The 25,875-nt window shown below is 35.9% G+C and overlaps 1 protein-coding gene across 1 annotated transcript in view; it reads left to right on the forward strand.

Moving 5' to 3' along the window:
- Positions 1-25,875, forward strand: part of LOC120240752 (ankyrin repeat and sterile alpha motif domain-containing protein 1B-like) — a 928,108-nt gene that overhangs the window by 165,916 nt on the left and 736,317 nt on the right. The window contains exons 4-6 of the mRNA XM_039245581.1: positions 7,812-8,108; positions 22,967-23,042; positions 25,237-25,338. Of these exons, the coding sequence (XP_039101512.1) occupies positions 7,812-8,108; positions 22,967-23,042; positions 25,237-25,338 (475 nt within the window). The remainder of the gene's footprint in view (positions 1-7,811; positions 8,109-22,966; positions 23,043-25,236; positions 25,339-25,875) is intronic.

Genomic DNA, 25,875 nt, shown 5'->3' on the forward strand with positions numbered 1-25,875 from the left:
CCCTCCCTCCCTTCCTTCCTTCCTTCCTTCCTTCCTTCCTTCCTTCCTTCCTTTTTTGAGAGAGAGAGTGTGTATGCCATCAGGGGAGGGGCAGAGGGAGAAGGAGGCAGAGAACCTTAGGCAGGCTTTATGCCCAGCATGAGGTCCAACAGGGGGCTCGATCTCATGACCTTAAGATCATCACCTGAGCTGAAATCTGGAGTCAGATACTAAACCAGCTGAGCCACCCAGACACCCCAAATTAGAGCTTTCCTTAATAAAATCTTAAATGCTAAAACAATGATGATAGATTCGTTGCATAATGCCTCCCAATTATGTAGCACTTTCACAGCAAAGATAATTTCATGAATCAAAATGCAAAATACAGTATATACAGTTGCTAGTCACAACTGTATATATTTTTATGTTAAAAATTTCTTTTGCTACGTCCAGAGTGAGTTGCGTGAAACACAGCAGCAGTATACTTACTGACAGATAAAGTAAAAATATTGGCAAATGCATAATATCCATATTACACATAACTGACATATTAAAAAAGGAATACTGTTCTCACTGTTCTAAATAAATAAGACCCACAGATTCCAGAAAGTAAAATATGGTCTCCTAATACAGTATGATAACAAACATCTTGAGCTCTGCATGCCCCCTACTGTTCCTACTTTGTAAGACTATATTTGAAAACCAGCATGCAGTCCAACAATTGAATTACAACCATGGCATTAAGCTGCAGGTTGGCAGTTGTCCAATATCAATGCAAGTAGGTTACTCTAGGGCCAGCGCAACTAATAAAGTGCAATTAGCATACTGTTCAAATGCATACAGACTCTGCAGGCCTTTGACTGAAATTCAGACTAAAGAATGAAAAGTGACCATAGCTCTGGGAATAAACACCAGAGGGAAGAAAAATACATTTTTCCCCAGAAAAATGCAGTTGTAGAAAGTTCCTGTAAGTAGGAAAAATGTTTTATTAATTGTAAAAGTGTGTTATTAATATTTATCACAGAATTTCTACATTTACAGGTTATGGAATGCAGAATATATTTAATGCACATGCAGTAATAAATTCAATATTTAAAAAATGTGAGATATATCTTTCTTTATCAGCATATCATGCCAAAGGGAAATTTTGGGGAATGCTGTCAGGTTTGTCAGAAAGTCAAAAGTGAAAGATCATTTGTGGGATGAGCCATCTGGTGGTTATTCTTAAAACTGTCTGAATGCCCCAAAGTGAACCTGAAATAATAAGATGGAAAAACAATCCAAGGTTAAAAGAGAGGATGTTAGTTTTTACAAGCAAAATATTTTTTAAATGACATGAAAATAAAAAAACACTGAGAATTAATTTATATTTGAAAGTTATTTTGTCGTGTGATTTCTACTGGAAACAAATTGAAAATTTCTTTTGATTTTTAATACTATGCTTTTAATATTTGTTTTTTATGTATATGGTATTCCTTTAGCACTGGCCTATTTCTTTTTTTTAATTTAAAAAAAAATTTTTTTTGAATGTTTTATTTATTTCTAGGAGAGAAAGAGAGAGACAGCATGAGCAGGGGAGGGTCAGAGAGAGAGAGGGAGTTACAGACTCTGAAACAGGCTCCAGGCTTTGAGCTGGCAGTCCAGCACAGAGCCCCATGCGGGGCTCGAACCCACAAACTGCGAGATCATGACCCAAGCGAAAGTCGGACGCTTAACCGACTAAGCCACCCAGGCGCCCCTTCTTTTTTTAAATTTTTTAATTATTTTATTTTGAGAGACAGAGACAGAGCGTGAACGAGGGAGGGGCAAAGAGAGAGGGAGACACAGAATCTGAAGCAGGTTTCAGGCTCTGAGCTGTCAGCACAGAGCCGGACGTGGGGCTTGAACCCACAGACTGTGAAATCATGACCTGAGCTGAAGTCAAACATTTAACCGACTGAGCCACCCAGGCGCCCCAGCACTGTCCTATTTCTATCATTCAGTGTCATTTCTCTAAAAGTTTCTGATGTGGGAATTTTATTTTCATAAGCAACTTTTTATTTTAGCTCTATTTATTTTCCCACTCTGAATAGGACAGAAATATACTTAAAAACCTTTTGTATTTAAGCAATAGAGGGAAAGAATGAAAATGCTAATTAACATATATTGAGACATAAGATAGCCAGGTACCATGCTGAGTGCTTTCACCTAAAATATGTTATTTAGTTAATTTTCACAACCTCTGAATTGATATTATCACTCCCATTTTATAGGTGTGAAATCAGGCTCAGTAAAGCTATATAACTCATCTAAGGCCACACATTACTGAATGACTAAAACTCAAATTTGGACTCTAATTCCAGAGCCCTCCACAATAGCACATAAGTACTGTCATCATAAATCCTGTTGCTTATGGAGTGTTTACTGTATGCCAGGTGATGTGCAAAGTAGTTCATCTATGGTCTTACTAAGTTCTAATGTAGCCTGATGAAGTAGGGATTAACTGTTCTTATTTTATATATGGGAAGCTACCTTAGGGAGAGTAAATAACTTGCCCATGATATCACAGCTACTAAGAAATGCAGTCAGTATTAGTTTTTTAAAAATAATTTTTAAATGATTATTTGTGAGAGAGAAAGAGAAACAGAGCATGAGCATGAGCAAGGAAGGGGCAGAGAGAGACGGAGACACAGAATCTGTAGAGGCTTCAGGCTCTGGGCTATCAGCACAAAACCCGATGCTGGGCTCAAACTCACAGAGCTGTGAGATCATGACCTGAGCCGAAGTTGGAGCTTAAATGACAGAGCCACCCAGATGCCCCAAGAAATGCAGACAGTATTTGAGTGCAGGTTTTTCTGATGGAAAGCTCAAGCTCTTTTTTTTTTTTTTTTTACAAATAGTTTATTGTCAAATTAGTTTCCACATAACACTCAGTGCTTATCCCCACAAGTGTCCTCCCCCATGCCCATCCCCCCCTCCCCCCCACATCCACCAGTCCTCAGTTTTTGTCAGCATTCAAGAGTCTCTCATGGTTTGCCTCTCTCCCTTTCCCCCACCATTTCCGCCCTTCTTCTCCCCCTTGTTCCTCCGTCAAGTTCCTCCTAATCCTCCTATACGTGCAAACATATGATATTTGTCCTTCTCTGCCTGACTTATTTCGCTCAGCATAACCCCCTCAAGGTCCATCCATGTTGCTACACATGGCCAGATTTCATTGTTTCTCATTGCCATGGAGTATTCCATGGTATAGATAAACCACATCTTCTTGATCCATTCATCTGTTGATGGACACTTAGGCTCTTTCCATGTTTTAGCTATTGTGGAGAGTACTAACATTGGGGTACATGTGCTCCTATGCCTCAGCATTTCTGTATCCCTTGGGTAAATTCCTAGCAGTGCTATTGCTGGGTCATAGGGGAGTTCTACTGTTAGTTTCCTGAGGAACCTCCACACTGTTTTCCAGAAGGGCTGTACCAGTTTACATTCCCACCAACAGTGTAGGAGGGTGCCCGTTTCTCCACATCCTCGCCAGCATCTAGAGTTCTCTGATTTGCTCATTGTAGCCACTCTGACTGGCGTGAGGTGGTATCTCAGTGTGGTTTTGATTTGTATTTCCCTGATGAGGAGGGATGCTGAGCATCGTTTCATATGTCTGTTGGCCATCTGGATATCCTCTTTGGAGAAGTGTCTGTTCATGTCTTCTGCCCATTTCTTCACTGGGTTGTTTGTTTTTCGGGCGTGGAGTTTGGTGAGTTCCTTATAGATTCTGGATATTAACCCTTTATCTGATATGTCATTTGCAACTATCTTTTCCCATTCCGTTGGTTGCCTATTAGTTTTCTGGGTTGTTTCCTTGGCTGTGCAGAAGCTTTTAATCTTGATGAGGTCCCAACAGTTTATTTTTGCTCTTGATTCCCTTGCTTTTGGGGATGTGTCAAGTAAGAAGTTGCTGCGGTGGAGGTCAAGAAGGTTGTTTCCTGCTTTCTCCTCTAGGGTGTTGATAGTTTCCTGTCTCACGTTCAGGTCCTTTATCCATTTTGAGTTGATTTTTGTGCATGGTGTGAGAAAATGATCTAGTTTCATTCTTCTGCATGTTGCTGTCCAGTTCTCCCAACACCATCTGTTAAAAAGGCTTTCTTTTTTCCATTGGATATTCTTTCCTGCTTTGTCAAAGATCAGTTGGCTGTATACTTTTGGGTCCACTTCTGAGTTCTCAATTCTGTTCCATTGGTCTATGGGTCTGTTTTTGTGCCAATACCATACTGTCTTGATGATGACAGAAAGCTCAAGCTCTTAACCAATAATATTCCATGTTATGATAGTAGGTTATGTATAATTGTCAGGGCTTCATTCTGATTTCTGAAAGTAGTGTTTGGTTTCTAATACAGCTTTCTTTAAAAATAATTCTGTCTTATATATTGATATTTAAAGTTTAGAAAGAATTTTCTATACTCTAAGGTTTATAGGGAGGATAATACCCTAATTTTGCAGATAAGATAGGTTCAGAGAGATTGAGTGGTTTACTGTTGCTGACAAGTGTGGGTTAGCACTTTAACCTAGGTCACCATTCTATACTGCCCTAGAATTAGTCGTCAATTTAGGGCAATATAATTTTGAAAACAAAATAGACTGTGCCCTGATTATGGTTTTTGTAATTGATACATCCTTCCTATCTTTTGTCAGCTGATTTATTATTTCCTTTTTTCTGACATTATGTGTGTTTGCAATTTATATTTCTCGGTATATTCATTCCCCCTACCCCTTCACTGTCTTTTCCTCCTTTTTTCCTTTATTTTAACATTAGGGCAAAAACAAGAAGACCCTATGTCATAAGTATATTCTCTTGCCATTTACCAAAACTCAAACTTACCTAGTGTTAGTTTTCATTGGTTTTACTTTCCAAAGCAAGATGTTTTGAAAAATAGCTTTTGTTAGCCATTTTTTTCCTGCCACCCATTGTCTAGAAGTGTCCTATTTTTTTGGAGAACACCCATTTGGTTAAAAAAAAGTAGAAATCAAGAACTCTTCAAGAAAGTTCATTGTAGACCTACTAGCAATTATCAGTTCTTCCTCATAGTCTGTTTATTTGAAATTAGATTCTTTTGGATCATTTGTTAGTATGGACACAAGTATACCATCATGCCTCTTATCAAGGTAACACAATTGGTCTTCCTCATGTGACAGTACAGGTATGTGTTGATCATCGATAAACTCTATGAATATTTTCTCCTGTGTAAGTCTGGCATGATTTCAATAATTTTTCTTGAGATCTGAACAATGCTAATTGGTGTTAATAGACAAAGTTTCAGTTTTGCACTTATAATTTCCTATGCTAAGGCCTCTGCAAAAGTAGAGAGGTCTTTGAGGAATGATCATTTCATAATTGCTTTTTTCTCGAAGAGGTGCTTTGTTTTGAAAATTAAATTTCTTTCCAACCAAGGGCAAATTTGATTTGATCAGAAGGCATATTTCTATATCATATTTTTATGGCATAGAGTAGTTAAGATTGATTTTCTTATCAGGCTTCTACAACTTAGCCAGATAAGAAAAATCAGGGAATGTAGACTTGTATCTTGTCAGTCTCTATGAGGAAGTAGACTGTAGCAATACATTGAAACTAAGAACAGGATGACTACCTCCAAAATTATGGAAGAAATAATACCTCCAGCTTGATTCCCTATCTATCCAGAACTTTTTGGTGAGTGCCTCCAAGGAGTAGGTTTTTTTCTGGGTTTGGCCTTCAAATGCCCTTTTCTGATAATTTTATTTGGAAGGTGAAGTAGTAAGAAGCCTTTCATAGTGCTCCTTTAAAAATTGTATTACCACTCTAAGTTTTCAAATATTCCCTCTGCTTTCAACTCTTTACTCTCAGCTTATCTGCATTCATCTGCCAGAGCAAGTCTGAGTTACTTTCAGGGACATTAAGATTTGTTGAGTTTGAACCCTACTTATTCTTCTGTTCATATGGTCAGAGCAGATATCTAAGTATTTATTTCCTATTATAACTCAGTGTTCTCTTCAGCAAAATCTATAGAAATTCTACTTTTAGATCACTAATTTCCTTTCTTCTTTGACAATATAACAAAACTTGGCAGGCAGATGGTGTAGGGGAAATGAGCCAATGTATATACATATTCAGCGAATGACAATAGAAATAATTGTTATTGTGGAAGATGGTTTTAGGAGCACTGACTTTGGGTCTAGGCTACCTATATTCAGATCCTGGCCCCAACACTAAAAGGCCTTATATTTGAAGGCTAGTTTTTTAACAACTCAGTGATTCAGTTCCTCATATATAAAATGGCAATAATGATAATATTAGTATCTGTCTCATAGTGAGGTAAACATAAATGTAACTTGTAAATGAGTAAACATTTATGGAATGCACCTGTGCCTGGTACATAGCATTAGTTATGATGATGACTCTGATAATAGCAGCCCTTTTCTAGAACCCTCATTCACGATCATTGCATTTTTGCTAAAATTTCTTGTTTACATTTCTCTTGACTAACCCTTCTACCTCCTGATGTAGTCATATATCATCTATCTACACCATCTGCCCAAATGGACTGAAAGGTCCATCTGCCTTATGACTGATTTAGTAAATTTTAATTCCAATGTAGTTAATATACCATGTTATATTCATTTCAGGTGTACAATATAGTGATTCAGTAACTCCATATATTACTCAGTGCTCATTAGGATAAGTGCACTCTTTTTTTAAAAAAATTTAAGTTTATTTTTGAGAGAGACAGCATGAATGGGGGAGGGCAGAAAGAGAGGGAGAGAGAGAATCCCAAATAGGCTTTGCACTGCCAGCACAGAACCCAGTGCTGGGCTCGAACCCATGAAACTGTAAAATCATGACCTGAGCCAAAACCAGCAGTTGGACATTTAACCCACTGAGCCACCCACATACCCCAAGATAAGTGTACTCTTAATCCTCTTCATCTGTTTCACCTATCCCCTTACCCTGCTCCCCTCTGGTAACCATATGTTTGTTCTCTGTAGTTAAAGAGTCTGTTTTTTGGTTTGCTTCTTTTTTTCCCCTTTGTTCATTTGTTTCTTAAATTCCACATATGAGTGAAATCATATGGTACTTGTCTTTCTTTGACTGTCTTATTTCACTCAGCATTATACTCTCTAGATCTATCCAGGGATACTTTTTATCTTGCTAAATTTCTAGGAAAATCTTCTTGATTTTCAATTGGAACACTTATTAGGTGCATATGCAGTACTATGATACTTCTTGTAGATTGTGTGGCAATGGGTCTCAGTCTGTCTTTCAATCCATACTTATATTTCAAAATGATGCTGTTTAATCTGAAGGTCAGTATGTCTTCATTCTCTTTGCTAAAGAAGCAATGATTTGTATTTAACGTGGAAAATAAGATGAAACTTAATTTGGAAAATCATTCTGTAACTCTTTAATTATCAAGAATTTACCATCTCAGGTGCCTTGTGGAAAGCCAGTCTGTTAAAAGTGTGTTATAATTCTTATTACTCTTTCTCATTAACAAATGTCATGGAGGTATGATACATAGTACAGGTAACACTGACCATCTGGGCCCAGCAGAGCTGCTTAGACTAACATGGCTAAATCATTTGTCACTCTTGGAAACTGGAATATATAATGTAGGGGAAAATTTGACTTTTCCTCTTGAAATGGTTAACATTGTGATTTTTTAATGCAATAAATGATAGATACTTTTATCAGATATTCTGTTAGGCATACTTATTAAAATAGATAAATCTGAAACATACATTTTCAGATATCTTTGGTTTTAAATTACTGCTTAGATTTTGATAATTAAATTTCTGAGAACCCTAATCTTATATCTTTGTCTTCACAGAACAATGAAAATGAAACTGCCCTACACTGTGCAGCTCAGTATGGACACTCAGAAGTAGTTGCTGTTCTCCTAGAAGAGCTCACTGATCCCACCATCAGGAACAGTAAGCTGGAAACACCTTTGGACCTGGCAGCACTCTATGGACGACTGAGGGTGGTCAAAATGATCATCAGTGCACACCCTAACTTAATGAGCTGCAACACTAGAAAGCACACACCACTACACCTTGCTGCTCGTAATGGTCACAAAGCAGTTGTTCAGGTGCTCTTGGAAGCAGGAATGGATGTGAGCTGTCAAGTGAGTCTTCTTTTACCTACATTTTAAAAGTGATGATGCTCTTGCTTTGCTTTGAGATGCAGATGTTAAAAGTTATATGTAGGAATCTTATCAATTTTTAATTAAGTTGTCCAGAAATATTTTTATAACTACTATATTCAGGACCCTGTGCCACACACTTCTGGGAAATATGAAGAGATATAAGGCATAATTTCTAAGCTCATTCTAATTTTAGGGCTGTAGGAGTGAAAAATTATTACTAGAAGCAGTTGTGTGTAGTATCATTAGTAGTTGTTTCCTTTCTCCTAGTGTCTAGCACATAGCCTGACACACACTAGGAATCCAGTCAAAGTTGAGTGAATCAATGAATGAATCAATTAAAATTCAATTTAACATTTTTGAGTGTGTACTTTGTGTTTAATATGTTGACACATTTAGAATCCCTTTTTCATAGCTCCCCTGTGGGATTGAGAACTATAAAGTTCCAGTTAAGAGATGAGGAATCAGATTCAAAGACTTAAGAAGCTTGCCTAAGGATGCATAGCTGATAAACCTAGAATATGAATTTATATTTACTGATTAAAGTCCAGGCCTCAGTAGTGTACTGTCTGTACATGATTAATGAAGGAAAGATCACTCTGCCTAAGGGCAATCAGAAAGAATTTTATTGGAGAGTTATGATTTGAGCTTCAAAACATGGATAACATTTGGATAGCTTTTATTTCTCCACAAGGAAAGAACAACCTACTTTTTTTTTTTAAGGGCAACCTACTTTTATTATCCGTTTCAAGTGAACTCCAGTTCCAAGGTTACCTTTTTTTTTTTTTAAACCATTTTTCTCCCATTTTATTACTGTTTTTTGTCTCTCAACTCAGTGGCAGCATTTTTATTTTCCAGAGACCCTTTTGGTTCCTGTCGGATTGTATCTTTCTCCCCTGTTATTAGTATGCTATTGCTATATAACAAACTCTCCTGGAACTTAATGGCTTAACACAGTAACTACTCATTTAGCTCATAATTCTGTGGGTGGTGATTTAGTCGGAACCTTGGTAGGTAGTTGTGTTTTGGCTGGGTTCTCTCATGTGTCCAGGGTTAATTATAAATCAGTTGAGTGGCTCTGCTATAGAATGTTGCCTGGGATAATGGGTGAGGCTGCCATGTGTCTTTTATGATCCAGCAGGCTTCCTTGGGCTTGTTCATGACAGTGAACATGACAGTGATATGGTTCTATGTGCATGCATGTGTACACATGAGAGAAGGAAAGGAAAGGAACAGGATTATACAAGGTGTCTTGAGGTCTAAGCAGCCTAAGCTGGGAGCAAGCACACTTACTATCTTTTCTGCAGTGCTTGATTGGCCAACAGTTCACAAAGGCAGCCCAGATTCAAGGGTTGGGAAAACAGATTGTACCCTTCAATTACAAAAGGGTGCAAATTGTAAAAGGGGTATGAATACCGAGAGGGAACGAATGTGGCCAGTTTTGTAACACTCCAAGTGGAATTAGTGTTCAAACTTGTGGGGTTACCTTTTCCTAGGACTTGTTTAGAGGCTGAATCTTGTGTCTGTCTCTAAGGCATTTTTCACTGAAGTTGTAAAAATCGTAGGCCTTCCAATCCTACGTTTCAGGCTGGTACTCTAAAACAGACTTCTAATGAGAGTTTTGCCTGTATTATTTAGTTATTTAGATATTTATAAAACCTTTTTTTAAGTGTTTGTTCATTTTTGGGAAGAGGCATAGGGGCAGAGAGAGAGAGGGGGCAGGGGATCTGAAGCAAGTTCCATGCTGACATTAGATAGCCCAATGCAGGACTCAGTCTCATGAACTGTGAGATCATGACCTGAGCCAAAGTCAAATGCTTACCCATCTGAGCCACCCAGGCACCCTTATAAAATGTTTTCTTAATTTTTTATTTATTCTATTTTAGCAGCCTTGAAAATCAGCACAAGAATTTTTCTAGCCTTCATATTTAAAAAAGCAACAATCTTCTCCTCGAGATAGATATATATTTACTATTATAGGTGACTTATAAAGTTACTCTCTAGAGGTATGTTTAATGATAAGCTAGATGTTTATTTTCTTTATGTTGAATTTCTCTAATCTAGAATTACTACTTTCATAACATTTCTGGAATACTTCTAAACTTGGTGGCTCAGAGTACTTTATAACCAAGGACTTTACTATGACTGAGAACAGTAACACACTTCATACCCATGCCCAAGATCTTTTCATATTTTGTACTAGATGACATGGCCAGAAGAGAAAGAGTCTGGATTCAATTTTATATATGTATATGGCATATCTTTTCTTATGCAAAATACTACTTACTGTATTTTGTACTTTTGGAGAATTAAAGGTAAATAAGATCTCTGATGACATTAAAATAAATAGTAGGGCAAGTGCTAAGGAGATATGTGAAGCAAATATAGATTGTAAGATGGAGGACTTGAAGAGACATTGATAGAGTGGTATTTGAAGAGGACCTTGAAGGTCTTTAGGATATTTAATTTAGATATAACTTAGCTTGTAGATGTGCATTATATGGTCAAAAGGGTGTTTTAAAATATTGAATTCGAATGCTTATAGATGGGATATATATCTTGCAAGGTCCCAGCCTTTCTCTACCATCATTGCCAGATTCATTCCTTTAGATTTTTTACTTTGCCCAGACAGCATTTGGATTTGTTACTCATATATCAGCTGAAAAGGGCACTGTATGTTCAGACCACTATGAACGCTTGATCAGAAGCATCAGATCTGGTACCTAATGCTTACTCTATGATTTCATCTTGAAGGTTTTCTAGAAGTAGAGCTGACAGCATATTCTAAAATATATCTCAATGAGTTGAATCTTTCAGCATTTAGTTAGCCTGAGATGATGTTTTGTTTTTGTTATTATTGCTTTGTTCATAGAAAACATATTTTCTGTTTGTTTTATTGCCTTTTTTTGGGTCAGTGTTTTATTTTATTATGTGATTCAAATTAATTGTCACCAAATTTGACCATCAGATTCACTGCTAAGTTTTTTAATATCAAATTTGATGTTGATATTTGTTGATATCTCACTGGCTTAGTGAGAGTGAAGAATACCAGACAGTAACCTTAAACTGTTTGAATGACTTTAATATTCATTAAATCGCTCTAGCTAACCAGTTGGAAATTAGCAATATTAAAAATAATCCCATTTGGCAAATTACAACAATACACTTTAATTACATTCAAGTCATTATGAATAATTCTTTAAAATTTAGAGATGGCTCTGGAAGATCTTGTCTTTTTCTTGTAATTACAAGTGTTTTAAAATGCATAATTTGTGTTAGTATTTTATGTAGAAGTTTTGGTTTCTGCTTCATTTCTCTATGAGCAATTTTGTATTATAATGCATATTTGAACTAGTGAGAGAATTTAATTTCTGTGTAGGTGAATTTCAAATTATATTTATGTAAAAACCCTTTAGTCCTAAGGGATTTCTTAATAAAGAGAATCTGTCATATTAAGATATTAAGAAAATGGGTTTTAACTGGCAAAAGTTTCTTGAAATTAGTAATATTTCTATGGATTTCAAACCTGATTTGGGTGACCAGGTAGAAACTCTAAAGACTATGGAACCTTTTTATGCTAGTGCTTTAACTGTATTGGTTTTAAGTTTCTCTTATTACATTTAAAAAGTTACGGACTAGCAAAATACTAAGCCAATTGGATTTTATTTCAATATTAAAGGAAACAAAAGTAAAATTACAGAAAGTTAATGATAAAGAGTACAAGTTCCCATGCTAGAAACTGTTAAGATGTAAACCTGAGTAAGGTACCATTTTTGTTCTCTAAGTGCTTATAGTGGCAGGAGAAATATGTGCCTAAATGGATAGATTACATTTTAATAATCCATTCACTCTCTTCTTCCCTAGATGATTATTTACAATTTCTCCTTTCTTTCCAAAACTTTAACTCCCCTCCCTGCTAATCTCTCTGTGATCCTGACTTTGCTTTAACTTCACTGAGAAAATAGAAGCTATTATGTATTTGAACCACCACATTTGCCAGTGGGTGTGTATCTGCCTTCTTTCCTGGTGCTTTAAATGAACTTTTTAGGTTTATCCCTAAGGCTGAGTCCTCTACTTGTGCACTGGATCCTCCCCTTAAAATACTATACATTCCCCTCCTCTTAACTTCATCATCCTTATAGAGACACAAAGATGTTATATTTCCCATCTTAAAAAAAAACAAAAAAACCTCTCTTGAACCTACATTTCCCTCTAGCTCTTGTCCTCTTTTTCTGCTCCCCTTCATATGTTCATAACATATTTAGAAAGAGTTGATTTTACACATTGTATCAAATTTCTTTCCCCCATTCTCTCTTGAAGCTGCTCCATCTCTCTCACTCTATTAAGTCTTTGTTTTTCCCTTTGGTGAAGGTGACTAATGGCTGCCATATTGTTAGCTCCAACAGCCAATTCTTTGTCATCATTTTACTTGATTTATCATTGGCATTGACAAAGTAGATCTCCCTCCTATTTAAAAGGCTTTTTTCTTTTGACATCTGAGTCACCAGTCTCTTTTGTTTCTCTGCTTCTTGGTCTTACTTTAGGTAGAGTCTAAGACCTTGAATGCCTTTCATATAGCCTTGCAGCTAGATAAATCTGTTGGGCCTCACAAACCTGTTATCTATGGAGTTGCTCAAGAAATAAACCTTTCTGTTTTCTGTCCTCTTTTGTAAAGTCGCAGCTCTCTGTCCCAAACCAGCCTTTGTTTCATTTCTTTCCAGTAGATTTTTGCACTGTAACTCTGTAAACCCCTGTAATAGTTAGCTATTGCCATTATCACAATACTTCTATACAATAAACACAGAAATCTCAGTAGCATACAATAGTAAGAAATGGCATTTTTTTCTCACTCACAGGTTTGCAGGTCATTTAGGGAATCTATGCTTTAGGCTGTAAGTTAGCTTGCTCTGCTCTATGTATATATTCCCTTTTTCCTGGGACTAGCCAGGACATGGCCTAAGTAAGCCCAACCAACTAGACACATTTTAAGTCTATGTTTGTATCATGTAGATACCATACATTGGCTGAAGCAAGTCACAAATCTAAGTCCCAAATCAAGAAGTGGGGAAATATACTTCAGTCATGTAAGTGGATGGAACTGTAGTCATATGACAAAGGGCATATGAAACAAGGGGAGAATAGTGTAATCTACTCCATCTCCATTCCATGGTTAACTGCCGTCATCTTCCTGATCTCTAAGCTTCAGAGTGTCCCAGGGCTTAGTACTTAGACCTCTTTTCTTCTCTGTCTATACCTACTTCCTAGTTGACCTCATCCAATTCCTTGGCTTCGATTGACATCTTCGTCTGACAATAACCAAGTTTATTTATTCATCTTGGACCTTTCCCTAAATTCTAAATTAGGGACGTAATTGCCTGCTGAACATATCTATTGGATGACTAGTGGGCATCCAAACAACATTTCCAAAACTGAACGTTTAGCTTCCATAATTCCTTCTCCCTATATTTGCCCATCTTCCAGTCTTTCCCATTTCAACAAATGGCATTGCCATCCTGATAGTTGTTCGGCCCCCAGACAGAATTTCTTTCATTTTTACATTTAGTTCCTCAGCAAATCCTATTGGCTGTGTGCTCAAAATATATCTAGAATTTCATTATTCATCCCCTCTACTATCACCACTATAGTTTAAGTCCTGTACATCTCCTGCCTCCTGCCTGGTTTCCCTGCTTTTTCTCTTGTCTCTATATTAGTCTGATCTAGTGACCATAACAAAATCCCAAGACTGGGCAGCTTTAACAACAAACATTTATTTTCTCACAGTTCTGGAGGCTGGAAAGTCTAAGATTCTGGATGATTCTGTTCCTGATGAGAGCTCTCTTCCTGGCTTGTTGATGACTGTCTTTTTGTTGTGTCCTCAAATGGCCTTTGGTGCACAAACAGAGAGAGAGAGAGAACGCTCTGGTGTGTCCGACTCTTATAAGGACACCAGTCCTATGAGAAAGGTTCCTACCCTTATGACCTCATTTAACCTTAATCACTTCCAGAAAGGCCCTGTTTTCAAATACACTTGCACTGTGGGTTAGAGGTTCAATATATGAATTTGGGAGTAGTGAGTGGACACAAACATTCAGTCCGTAACAGATTCTTTTCAATCTGTTTTCAACAAAGCAGGCATTAAACTAAACCAGATCATATCACTTTACTGCTCAAAAAACCTCCAGTAGTTTTCCATCTCACTTGGAGCAGAAGCCACATTCCTCACAGTGGCTCACAGGTGTCTTATACAACTTAGTTCCACTGTCTTTTTGAAGCCACCTCTGACTACCCTTTGCCATTTTTTCACTTAGCCCTAGTGGTCTTGTTGCTCTTGATGGAACATAGTAGATAAGCTCCTGCCTCAAGGCCTTTGCTTTATTAACCCACATGACTTCCACCTGTGCTTTCTCCAGGTGTCTGGTCAAATCTTACCTTACTAGAGAATCCTCTGACAATCTGACCAGCATCCTAGCAATTTCTTTTCCTTCCCGTTAACTGAAAATCCAGCTTCCCTATAAGGACACCATATTCCCACCAGCAGTCTCAGTCCAGGCTACTAGGCACTATGCTACATGAACAAGACAATTTGTTCCCTGTCCTCATGTAGTTGAGAGATTGGTAGGGAAAACAGAAATAAAACTATAAACAAAAATTACCAATTATATTAGTGCCATGGGAAATACACTGGTTGCTATGATTTTGAATGAAGGGACAGGGAAGTCTCTCTTAGGATGTGCCACTTAAATGGTCCTAGTCTCAGAGAAGTGAGAGATAAAGCCATGGAAACAGAAGATGGTTCATAAGAAAGGGAATATACATTTATGGGGTGTATGCTTTGTGCCAGACATTGTTTACTATGTGCTAGAGAATATAGTAATAACAAAATAGACATTGTGCCTACAGAAGAGAAATTGACTCTCTAAAGTATGGAGTAAAGGACAGTGAGATATGGGATAGGAGTTCAAAGTTATAGCAGTTTCACAGGCAATTTCTTTGGTTGGCTGTTTTATTGCCAGGTTGTGGAAAAGTGTGTATTTTTATGGAGAGTTGCAAGGATCCAAAGAAGAGACTGAAACTGAAGATGCAAGAGAAATGGTGAAGATATTTCATGAAATTAGAGAAGTGGCAGGGAGTGATAGATAAGAGCAGAACTGGAGGATTAGCTTTAAGGAGGAGAAGGGAAGAAAGGACAGGTAAAGACACAGGCTAGAAGTCCCTAGTTAAATAGGAGGAGAGGTCTGCCTTTGAATAGGAGGAATGTTATTTCTGAATTATTTGAGGACACATTTCTCTTATGTCATTTGCCCCCTCCCCATCTAAACTTTCTTATAACCTTCAGCTGTTCTTCACATGATGTTTTTCTAAGTCTTTTGTCATTTGGGACCGTCTTCTCTGGACACATTTCAATCTGTCAGTGTTCTGTAGAAGTTTATTACCTATAGTTGAACACAGTATTCTAGCTATAAGCTAGCTAATGCAGGACACAAAAGAACAGTTTCTTCCCAGTTTCTTCTGAAGCTGTTTACTTTATGTACAGTAAAACCTTGGTTCATGAACATAATTGGTTGTGTAAACATGCTTGTAATCCAAAGCACTTGCATATCAAAGCAGATTTCCCCATAAGAAATAATGGAAACTCAGATGATTTCTTCCGCAACTCAAAAATATTCATATGAAAATGATTACTGCAATATACTACAAAGTAATAAAGAAAATGCAAAACATAAAGAAAAATAACCCAATTAACCTGCACTTATCTTTGAAAACCTTTATGGCTGGTGTGAGGGAGAGGAGAGAGGAGGGTTATTGTGTAGGACGACTTTCACTATCACTAACGGAATCACTACTCTCTATTGGCTCAATGAAATAAATCTTTTTTCTTTTCGTACAACTTTAACAAGGAACCTATCCAATGACACTCGGCTTTTGCCTCCTTTTGAGGATTTTGCGGAAATGTGAAGTGCATTGTTGTGAAATTGATTCATCGCTCACATTCCTACAGCCTTATTCTGGTGGTGCTTTCCTACAAAATTTTGCACTGTTGCCCACATTTTACACATCTCCCTAATCTAATATGAAGTGAGGGATTCCTCTGCCTTTTTCTCTTCCTGCTCTGCAGATGAGATGCAGATGTAGACTTATAAAATCTTGCAGTTTCAGCCACTCGCATACCTCATTTGTACTTATCAATGATTTCCATCTTCACTTTCACTGTAATCATCTCCTTATTACTGCCATTCTTTTCAACCTTTTTCTGCATGGCCATTGTATATGCTCCCATGAATGTTGAATACAGTACAGTATTAATAAACTCTTGTCATACACTATATTTAATGTAACTGGCAATAAGCCAACAGAGGAAAGGGTCTATATCTGTAGGCAGCCTGACCTAGAATGAAGCAAACCATCCTAAGCTTACTCTTATATGGAAAAGCAAAGGTGCTTTGAAGTGACAAATAATACACTAGTGCCAGTTGTGAGCACCTTCCAACATTCTGAAAAATCGCTGATTTCTGCCAAACACCATGGCCTGACACCAAGCATCTGAGCCTGGGAGATGATCACCCACAGTCCCGCAGCGTGAAAGAGAGAAGAATCATTGACTCAGTTGTGATCATGTGATGTTTGTTGTCACATATTCCTTGTATTATAAGACATCACTTGTTAAGTTAAAATTTATTAGAAATGTTTGCTTGTCTTGTGGAACACCCACAGAACAAGTTACTTGCAATCCAAGGTTTTACTGTGTTTATAAAGGCTAGGATGTTCTTATTTTCTATTTACTTCTTTTATCCTACGAGATGCCTATAGGGCTAATTGGTACTAACCGCGGTACCTGTGGTTGTTACTGCTGAGTTAAATGCCATTCTAGTTGGCTTTTCTTTATCTCCATTGAAGTTGTCTTTATTCACAGGTTCTTATTTCTTAACAATAGTTATGGGTCTTGCTTCTCATAGTTTTTATCTCCCCTGGTACCTATGCTATTTTCTCTACTGATCATCACCACAGTCGAACTTTATGACTTGTCATCTTTGTTCTGTTTTCTTCTTTAATAAAGAACTGATCTTACTTTATCTGGCCACTCTCTTTTGTGAGCTCAGGATGATTATGGTAGAGTGTTAAACTTGGAAAGGTGAACCAGTGCAGACAAGATCTGACATCTCTGTATCCCTTTTCTATCTGCTGTTTCGGCAGTCTGGTGAAATATAGAACCCAAGAAATCATTTTAAAACACCTTGAAATTATGGATAAACTATAACAAAGATCTCTTTATATGCATGACTGAACTTCCCACAGAAGCCACAGGAAAACTTAGGGCTAAAAACAAAAAGGAAGCAAAAAACCCCAGACTTAAAATGTGGTTTTCCCCTTTCCTATCACATATCTTGTTTATTTCAACGTTGGTGCTCCTGAGACTTGACCTTAATGGACATTTCTAATCAATAAGCTAATTCCTTTTTCCTTCATCAGCAGTTCAACTATTGACTTTACTATGTATATCATTTTATTTCTTCTCTCTTAGCTCTTTTCAATACAACTTGTGTTCAGAGGGATTTTTTTCCTTAGCAGTGCTGAGATATGAATGCTTCATATCTCATTACTGGATAAATTTTGAGGCATTACTGTATTATTAACTGTATAACTGTTTTGTCTATCTTGGGTTTTTTATTTTATTTTACTTTATTTTATTTATCTTATTTTTTGAGAGAGAGAGAGAATGCAAGGAGGGGAGAGGGGCAGTGGAGAGAGAGAGGGAATCTCAAGCAGGCTCCATGTTTAGGGGCTTAATCTCACAACACTGGGACCATGATCCAAGCTGAAGTCAACTGTCAGACGCTCAACTGACTGGGCCACCCGGGAGCCCCAGAAATTATGTTTATTTTAAATGATTAATTCAAAAAGTGGAAAAATTTAATCCATGAGAAAAGAAGGACTAAAATCCTGGGATTGAGAGGATTTGGGCTCACCTATTTCAGTGCATTTCTTTGTATTCCACTTGTTTATCACATGTTTTGGACTACATATTATTTCATAAAAATACAGGTTTTCAAGATTTGGCCAGTTATGGATTGTAGATTTGAAATAGAGCATTGAGAAGAATAGAATGGTACTAATTCGAATGAGGGTGATAGACACAGACTCAAGGTAGGGTGTGGCAAACTGGAGAATATTCTGGAATTAACCTGTATTTTGATAAGGAAAAGTAGATAGATGTGACCTATTTAAATTCCATTCTGTTTATGATAATACTGTGATACCAGGAAATGGTTCCTGATTCCACTGTTTACCTGAAATTTATGAGGACAACCCATTCCATTTTGACAGCTCTCATGTTCTCTTACTAATTGCAAAGAAGCTAATTACATTAACCTTGGATTTGGAAAAATTGGTCAATTTTTCTGGGCTCAAAATATGTTTATCATCTTCTAACCTTTTCTGGTTTTATTCAAGGATTCATGATCTCCTTATCCATTATATAAAAATACTAGTTCTATTTAACATAACCTGTTTTTCTTAGAATAATGTAAAGGAGATTATCTATGCACACATAAACATTTCTACTATATATGTATGTATAATTTAAAAATACTAAAATCATTGAGACTTAAAAAAATAAGTTTTCTAATTGCTTTTTTAGCAGCAATGATAATATTCATTATTTTATAGGTAAATAAAATTTTTTTTAAGTCTTATTTGTTGTTTATTTTGTTTAGCACTCCCAGTAACCCTGGCAAATTTTTAATATTTTCTTTATTTCAAGCTATATGAATTTTCAGAGTTATTAAGTGATTTCCCTAAAGCTGTGTAGCAACTGAAAGCCAAACTGTCACTGGAACTCAGGTCTTTTACATATGCTTTCTCTTGTAGAATCATATATAGTGAAGGTTATATAATTTCATTTCCTAGAATAGTCCATGTCAGTGTCTACAACACCCACTCTACTGTATCAGAGTATCTAGGAAACCAAATTAGTACAAAAAAGTAGACATTATAGTTACATTTTTATTTTTAAAAAAGTTTTTTAAACATTTATTTTTGAGAGACAGAGTGCGAGTGGGGGCAAGCAGAGAGAGAAGGAGACACAGAATCTAAAGCAGGCTCCAGGTTCTAAGCTGTCAGCACAGAGCCTGACATGGGACTTGAACCCACAAATGGTTAGATCATGACCTGAGCTGAAGTCAGCCACTTAACTGACTGAACCACCCAGGTGCTTCTATTGTTATATTTTTAAATAGTTTGTGTAGACTTAGCCTTCTCTTAAATCATTCTCTATTCAACATTACTTTTTGGACCTCCCGTCCTTCTTCCTGAGTTAAATCCTATGGAAATTCTTTAAGGATATGTAGTAACCACTGTCTGAAAATGTCTTTATTTTGCTCTCATTCTTAGAAGATAGTTTGGCTGGTTATAAAATGCTAGATTGGCAGTTATTTTCTCTTGACACATGAAGATATACTTTCTTCGGGTTTTATTGTTTTTGTGGAGAAGCCAGCTGTTGATCTGATTATTATTTTTAGACAATTGATTTTTACTCTTAGGATGTTTTTAAGGTATTCTCTTTATCTTTGGTGTTCTGTAGTTTCACTATAATATGTTTACAATGTATTCTTCTCATTTATCTTGCTTGGTATTCCCAGAATTGAATGTTAGTATCTCATCAGTTCTGGAAAGCCTTTAGTCATTGAATTACTTATTCCTGCCCTCTCCTTCTAGAACTCTGATTAGACATATGTTGAGTTTTATTCTGTTTGGTGTTTCACATCTTCAGTCTCATGTTTCTTTGAATCGCATTATGTACTTAAATAAATTCACCATCCAGTTCAGTCTTTTTTTTTTCCAGCTGTACCTTATCTGTATTAAACATTTCTATTTAAAATATTATGTTTTCGATTTCTAGAAGTGCTTTTTAGTTTATTTCAGATCTAGTCAGTTTTAATACTCCTCTTGTTCTCTAGTTATATTTGATACCGTCTTTTAGTTCTTTCATCTTATTGATCTTGTATATATTTTATATTCTGTAGCTGACCATCACATAACATGTGAAGTTTTTATAGGTTTTATTTCTGCTCATGGCTTGATTTCTTTCATGGCCAGTGATTTCTGACTTTGAATTTGTGTTTCTTAGAGCTTGATCTGTTGGAACTCTCAGAGCCTGAGTTTAAAGTGTATTATTTTCACAGTGGATTTGTATCTGCTTCTGTTAATAAGCATTTATATTTGCCTTGGTGCTACAAACTCAAGATCACTTTATTCTACATTTTTCACTCAGGATTGGAGAGTTGGAGGAGCACAGAGATTGTGTAATTTTGTCCCCAAGACCATGTGAGGGCAGAGCTGTGGTTAGAAATTGTTAGGTGGAGGATGTTATTTCTACTACTACTGTACTCCACTTAGAACTAAGATCTAGATAGAAATTTTGAATTTCTCCCTCTGTACAACACATTTAATCTTATTTTTTGTTTTATTTTGTTTCATTTTTAACTAAGGATGTTGTTCTTTACAGATTTTAGGTCTTATTTTTTTAAAGTAAGCTTCGTGCCCAACATGAAGCTGGAATTCATGACCTCAAGATAAAGAGTTGCATGCTCTACCATTGAACTAGCCATGTGCCCCCAGGGTTTTAGATTTTTGCAGGAGTCCTTGATCTATCTTCTCAGCTTTTTTGGGCTTCTTTGTCTCCTGCCCTCCTGCACCTTGAGTAGCTGGTTAAAGCCCAAGCACTTAGTCTGCCATGGATTGGCAGATTCCCTGTTTCCTGCTTCAGTACTAAAGCCCTGGGTTCATAGTTTCTGTCCCCACTTCCCTTCCCCAGGCTCTGAGGAATTCTGTTATTTTCCTTTTCTTCCCTGTACTTAAAATGTTGTTTCATTTTTCAGAATATTTAAGTATGCTATTCTAGAAAGAGTTTTTTCTAACATAAAGTCCAAAATTTTTGAAGAGTGGAAGGAAATCAAATTAGTAGTCAGAAAGTTGGTTGAGAAACACAATGAGAGTGAAAAAAAATTAGATTATTTCAAAGGGTATTTTTCAGAGAATCAAAAAATAATGTATTTGTACCCTATATTGAGATTATTTTTTAAGGAGCTGAATAAGTTTCCATAGTTTATTTTTCTTTTGTACAGTTTTATAAATTATTATTTTTATTTCTGTTTTTATTAGTGTCTACACATATCATGACAGTCAAATTATAATTCAAATATATTGCAATCATGCTTTTTTAAAAGATAAATTTAGATCACATTGATTCCCAGTTTCCTTAGTAATGCATTTGTAAACCATTTTAGAGTGGGTTAATTATGCAATAGGATTTCTTTGATTAACAAAGCTTTTACATTATATACAATTTTATAATGATATTTCTACCTTGAATTGAGATTAGAATCTCACAGTAGAGATCAGTTTTAGTACAAGGGGACAGAATTACCATAATGACATTATTCAATTTAACACACCAACGTGTGCACACGGAGGACCTGGTAGACATTTATTAAGTTGAGAGAAAAAGAAAAAAAGTGAAAGAAATGCCTAATATTTATATAGCTCAGAAAGTTGCTTCTTTGAAATTTTCCTTGATCCTCTTAAGGCAGAACCCAATCTCTCCCTGTACTATTCACAAATTTTTCTTTTCCAAGGTGTTTTCATCCCACTTTTTACCTTCCACTCTCAAAACAATTCTTAAATGTCTACATTTTCAAGGTATTTTAGTAGGTATTGGAGATACAACAATGAAGAAAAAGATGTGGTCTACATTTCCACTAAACTTACAGTTTGTTAAGGGTAATAGACAATCTAATGACACAATGTAGTATAAGTGTTATGATTAGGAAAAACTAGATTGAGATGGAATACACAGGAAAAGCAATAGACCTTGAGGCCATCAATATCTTCTTAAATGAAATTATATTCAAGTTGAGTTTTGACATACAGATGAGCTGTTCTCAAAGTGTACTCCCTAGACCCTTAGTGTCATCTGGGAATTCATTAGAAAAGGAAAGTCTTGGGTCTCATCCCAGGCTGCTAAATCTGAAACTGGAAGTAGGGCCAAGAAAACTGGTTTTTGACAAACTCCGTAAGGAATTCGAATTCATGCTGAAAATTGAGAACTAGTGGATGGGGGATAGTGAGATAGAGGGCTAGGGTTGGATCCCACCAGGCAGAAGGATCAGCTTCTGAGATCCTTAGGGAAGAAAATAGTGACTGACACTACTGTAAAATAGTTCAGTATGCCTCCAAGGTCTGGAGGAGAATTGGGGTAGACAGGAGAGGGTGAGGAGAGGAAAGCCAGGAGATCATGGGGTTTTGTAAGCCATATTAAATTGTTTAGCTTTCATTGATCATAAGTATTTCTTTATACATGTTTCCTGAAATAGAATGTGAATGTACAAAGGTCAGCATCATATTTCCATGCCTCAGAACACCCCTCAACTATTGTTGGCCTGTAATTGATGTTTAATATTTATATACATTGTATATATAATTGGTTTCTAATAAATACATACAATGAATTGAATGAAGTCATTGGAGACTCACACAAGCTTTGTGAGACAGACATTTCTGCCTGTTTTACACCTGAGAACTAACAGGTGAGTGACTTCCCAACATAACAAGGTCAAATGGTTATTCAGAAGTTAAGATGTTTTGCAAATCCAAGCATTTGGAATTTGTTCTTAGAATCTCTTATTTCATAGTACCTTTCTGTCAGGGTGTGCTTAGATTACAGAGAATATGTACAAATACATAAAATCACAGATTTTTTTCTAACTCGTAAGCATTCCTAATGCAACTGTGCTTCTTCCTCTTTTTCCTTTTTCTTTTTACTTTTCTTCTTTTTATTTTTCCAGACAGAAAAGGGGAGTGCACTTCATGAAGCAGCTTTATTTGGAAAGGTGGATGTTGTAAGAGTTCTGTTAGAAACAGGTAACTATTGTGATACTCCATGGAGCTTATTCTACAATATACAATTTCTATTTCAGGAGTAGACAAAGGGAAATGGCATAATTCTTTCATAATCACCTTTATACTTTTTACCTTTACTCCACATGGCAAACACGTATTCATATCACATAGAATTGAGCCTCAGTATTTAGATAAAATGGATACAAATGTGCAATTTGCTCAACAGACGTGTCAGTAAAAAGCTTTTAGAAATTACAGTTGTGTACTTTAAATCACATTGAAATATACTAGAGAAATTACCAAAAGGAAAAGGAATTCTCTGCCTTCTACAAGAGAGAGGAACTGATCCTTATGAAATTATGACAATTGCTTGGTTTATCAAAAACATAATATTTCTCTAGATTATTATATTGGAAACTGTGGTGAATAATATTCCTTATCCTTAAATCAAATTCACCTTGTTATTTCATCAACTGAGTAGTTGCTGAAATTGCTTGTAAGGTGCAGTGATTTAAAGGGAATCTTTTAGAGGCAGTGCTTTGAAGGAATAACAAAGTAGGCTTATTTGTCTTCATATTTATATTCTGAATAAAATGCAATAAAATTGGAACTGAGGTTGGATTTATTTTAGGATCAAAAAGCATAGGTATAAATTCATACAGACTACATTTAATGTATTTGTTTTCTGCTGCAAAAAAAAAAAGGAAAACATTGGTAGACTATAGTATTTTGGTTGTAGTTATACTGAGTGAAAATTTCATGTACATTTAATTTTGGCATGTAACAGTGATATAATAAACGTGTTATAGGAAACCAATATGTGCTGGTCACATATTTCTACACAAATTTAAGCAAATACTTAATAATCTTATTACAATAAACTAACAGGTGAGGCCGGATTCTGAAAACTGACTTTGTTTGCAGTTAGATGTTTAGAAAGTTTATAAACTTTTTTTGACAGCAGTGAAAGCTATTTGCTACATTAACATAAGTTCTTTTTTACAATAAATATTTTTAGAATTAGAATAATTTCAAAGTTGTTTTAATTACAAATTTCAAGAAGTTTTCTCACCAGGTAGATTATTGAGTGTTGTTTACACTGAGTATTATCTTACTTAAATAAATATGAGATATTTGACTTTGTAGCTGGACAAATAGTATTTGGACAATAGTTCAAAATAATCATGATTTTTCGACTTTTGTGAATACTTAAGTATTCTAAGATTATTGTTACATTATGCATATGATACATCATTGTTTAAAATGTTTTTACCATATTATACAGAATATATAAATCACAGGACCATTATACTTTAGAAATTCACATTATAGATCAATAGTATTTTTCAGCTTGATAGTGTATCATTTAAATAGCTCTAATCCAAACTGGTTATAATTCTAAAAAACAATCTAGGGGCACCTGGGTGTCTCAGTTGGTTAAGTGTCTGACACTTGATTTAGTCTCAGGTAACAGTTTCATGGTTTGTGAGCCCTATGTCGAACTCTTTGCTGACAGTACAGTGAGGAGCCTTCTTGGGGTTTTCTGTCTCTCTTTCTCTCTACTTGTGTGTGTGCTCTCCCTCTCTCAAAATAAATTAAAAAACAACAACAACAAAAAACCCCAATCCTAATGATTGGGTCAGTGTCCTTTAAGACTTAATTCATTGTCAAGAATGTTCCTAATCTTTAGTAACAGTAGATCTCTCCTTCCTTCCTTCTTTTCTTTTCTTTTCTTTTCTTTTCTTTTCTTTTCTTTTCTTTTCTTTTCTTTTCTTTTCTTTTCTTTTCTTTTCTTTTCCTCTCTATTTTTTAAAATGTTTATTTCTGAGAGATAGAGAGTGACAGAGAATGAGCAGGGGAGGGGCAGAGAGAGATGGAGACAGAATCTGAAGCAGGCTCCAGACTCTGAGTGGTTCACACAGAGCCCGATGTGGGGCTCAAACCCACGAATCATAAGATCATGACCTGAGCTGAAGTTGGAGGCTTAATGGACTGAGCCACCCAGAGGCCTCCTCCCCGCCACCTTTCTTACTAAAGTCATGTGTTTGTGTGTGTGTGTGTGTGTGTGTGTGTGTGTCTAGGGTGTAATTTTTTTTTAAAATCACTTTCAGTGCTTGATCTGTATATGTTTGATATTAGAGAAGTTATATATTGACATTATCTTCTGATGACACTTCAGTGGAGTACATTTAGTCGGTTTTTCTTTTTCTTTCAGGAATTGATGCCAATATAAAGGATAGCTTAGGTAGAACTGTCTTAGACATTCTGAAAGAACATCCATCTCAGAAATCTCTCCAGATTGCAACACTCTTACAAGGTAAACAATATTGAATGATGGATGAGTTTACCTTAAAGTTAAGATTAAATTAAATCTATCATAGTTTTCTCTTGAGTTTTTGAGTTAATGTTTGCTTTTGAGTGAACTTATTATTTACCTTTTTTTCCTAGTAGACTTTAAACTAAATTATAATACCATTTAATGTTTTATTTCTGTTTTCAACTAATCAGTATGATGTACAGCTTGGTTAATAGTTAATAATACTGTAGTTAGTAATACTGTATTACATATTTGAGAGTTGATTCAAGAGTAGATTTCAGAAGTTCTCGTTCCATGAAAAAAGTGTGTAAGTATGCATGGTGGTGGATGTTAACTAGACTTACTGTGCTGATCATTTTGCAATATGTACAAATATTAAATAATGTTGTATACTTGAAATTAATATAATGTTGTATGTTAATTGTACCTCAATAAAACTTAAAAAGATAAATTTAAAAAAAAAGAAAAGCTAGTTTTTCAGTGATTTGATGTTAAAAAGTCTTTTTTTAAGTCATATAGCAAATATGAAATTATGAA

The sequence above is a fragment of the Hyaena hyaena genome, unplaced genomic scaffold (assembly GCF_003009895.1).
Source record: "Hyaena hyaena isolate Hyena2069 unplaced genomic scaffold, ASM300989v1 scaffold_261, whole genome shotgun sequence".
Lineage (NCBI taxonomy): Eukaryota > Metazoa > Chordata > Mammalia > Carnivora > Hyaenidae > Hyaena > Hyaena hyaena.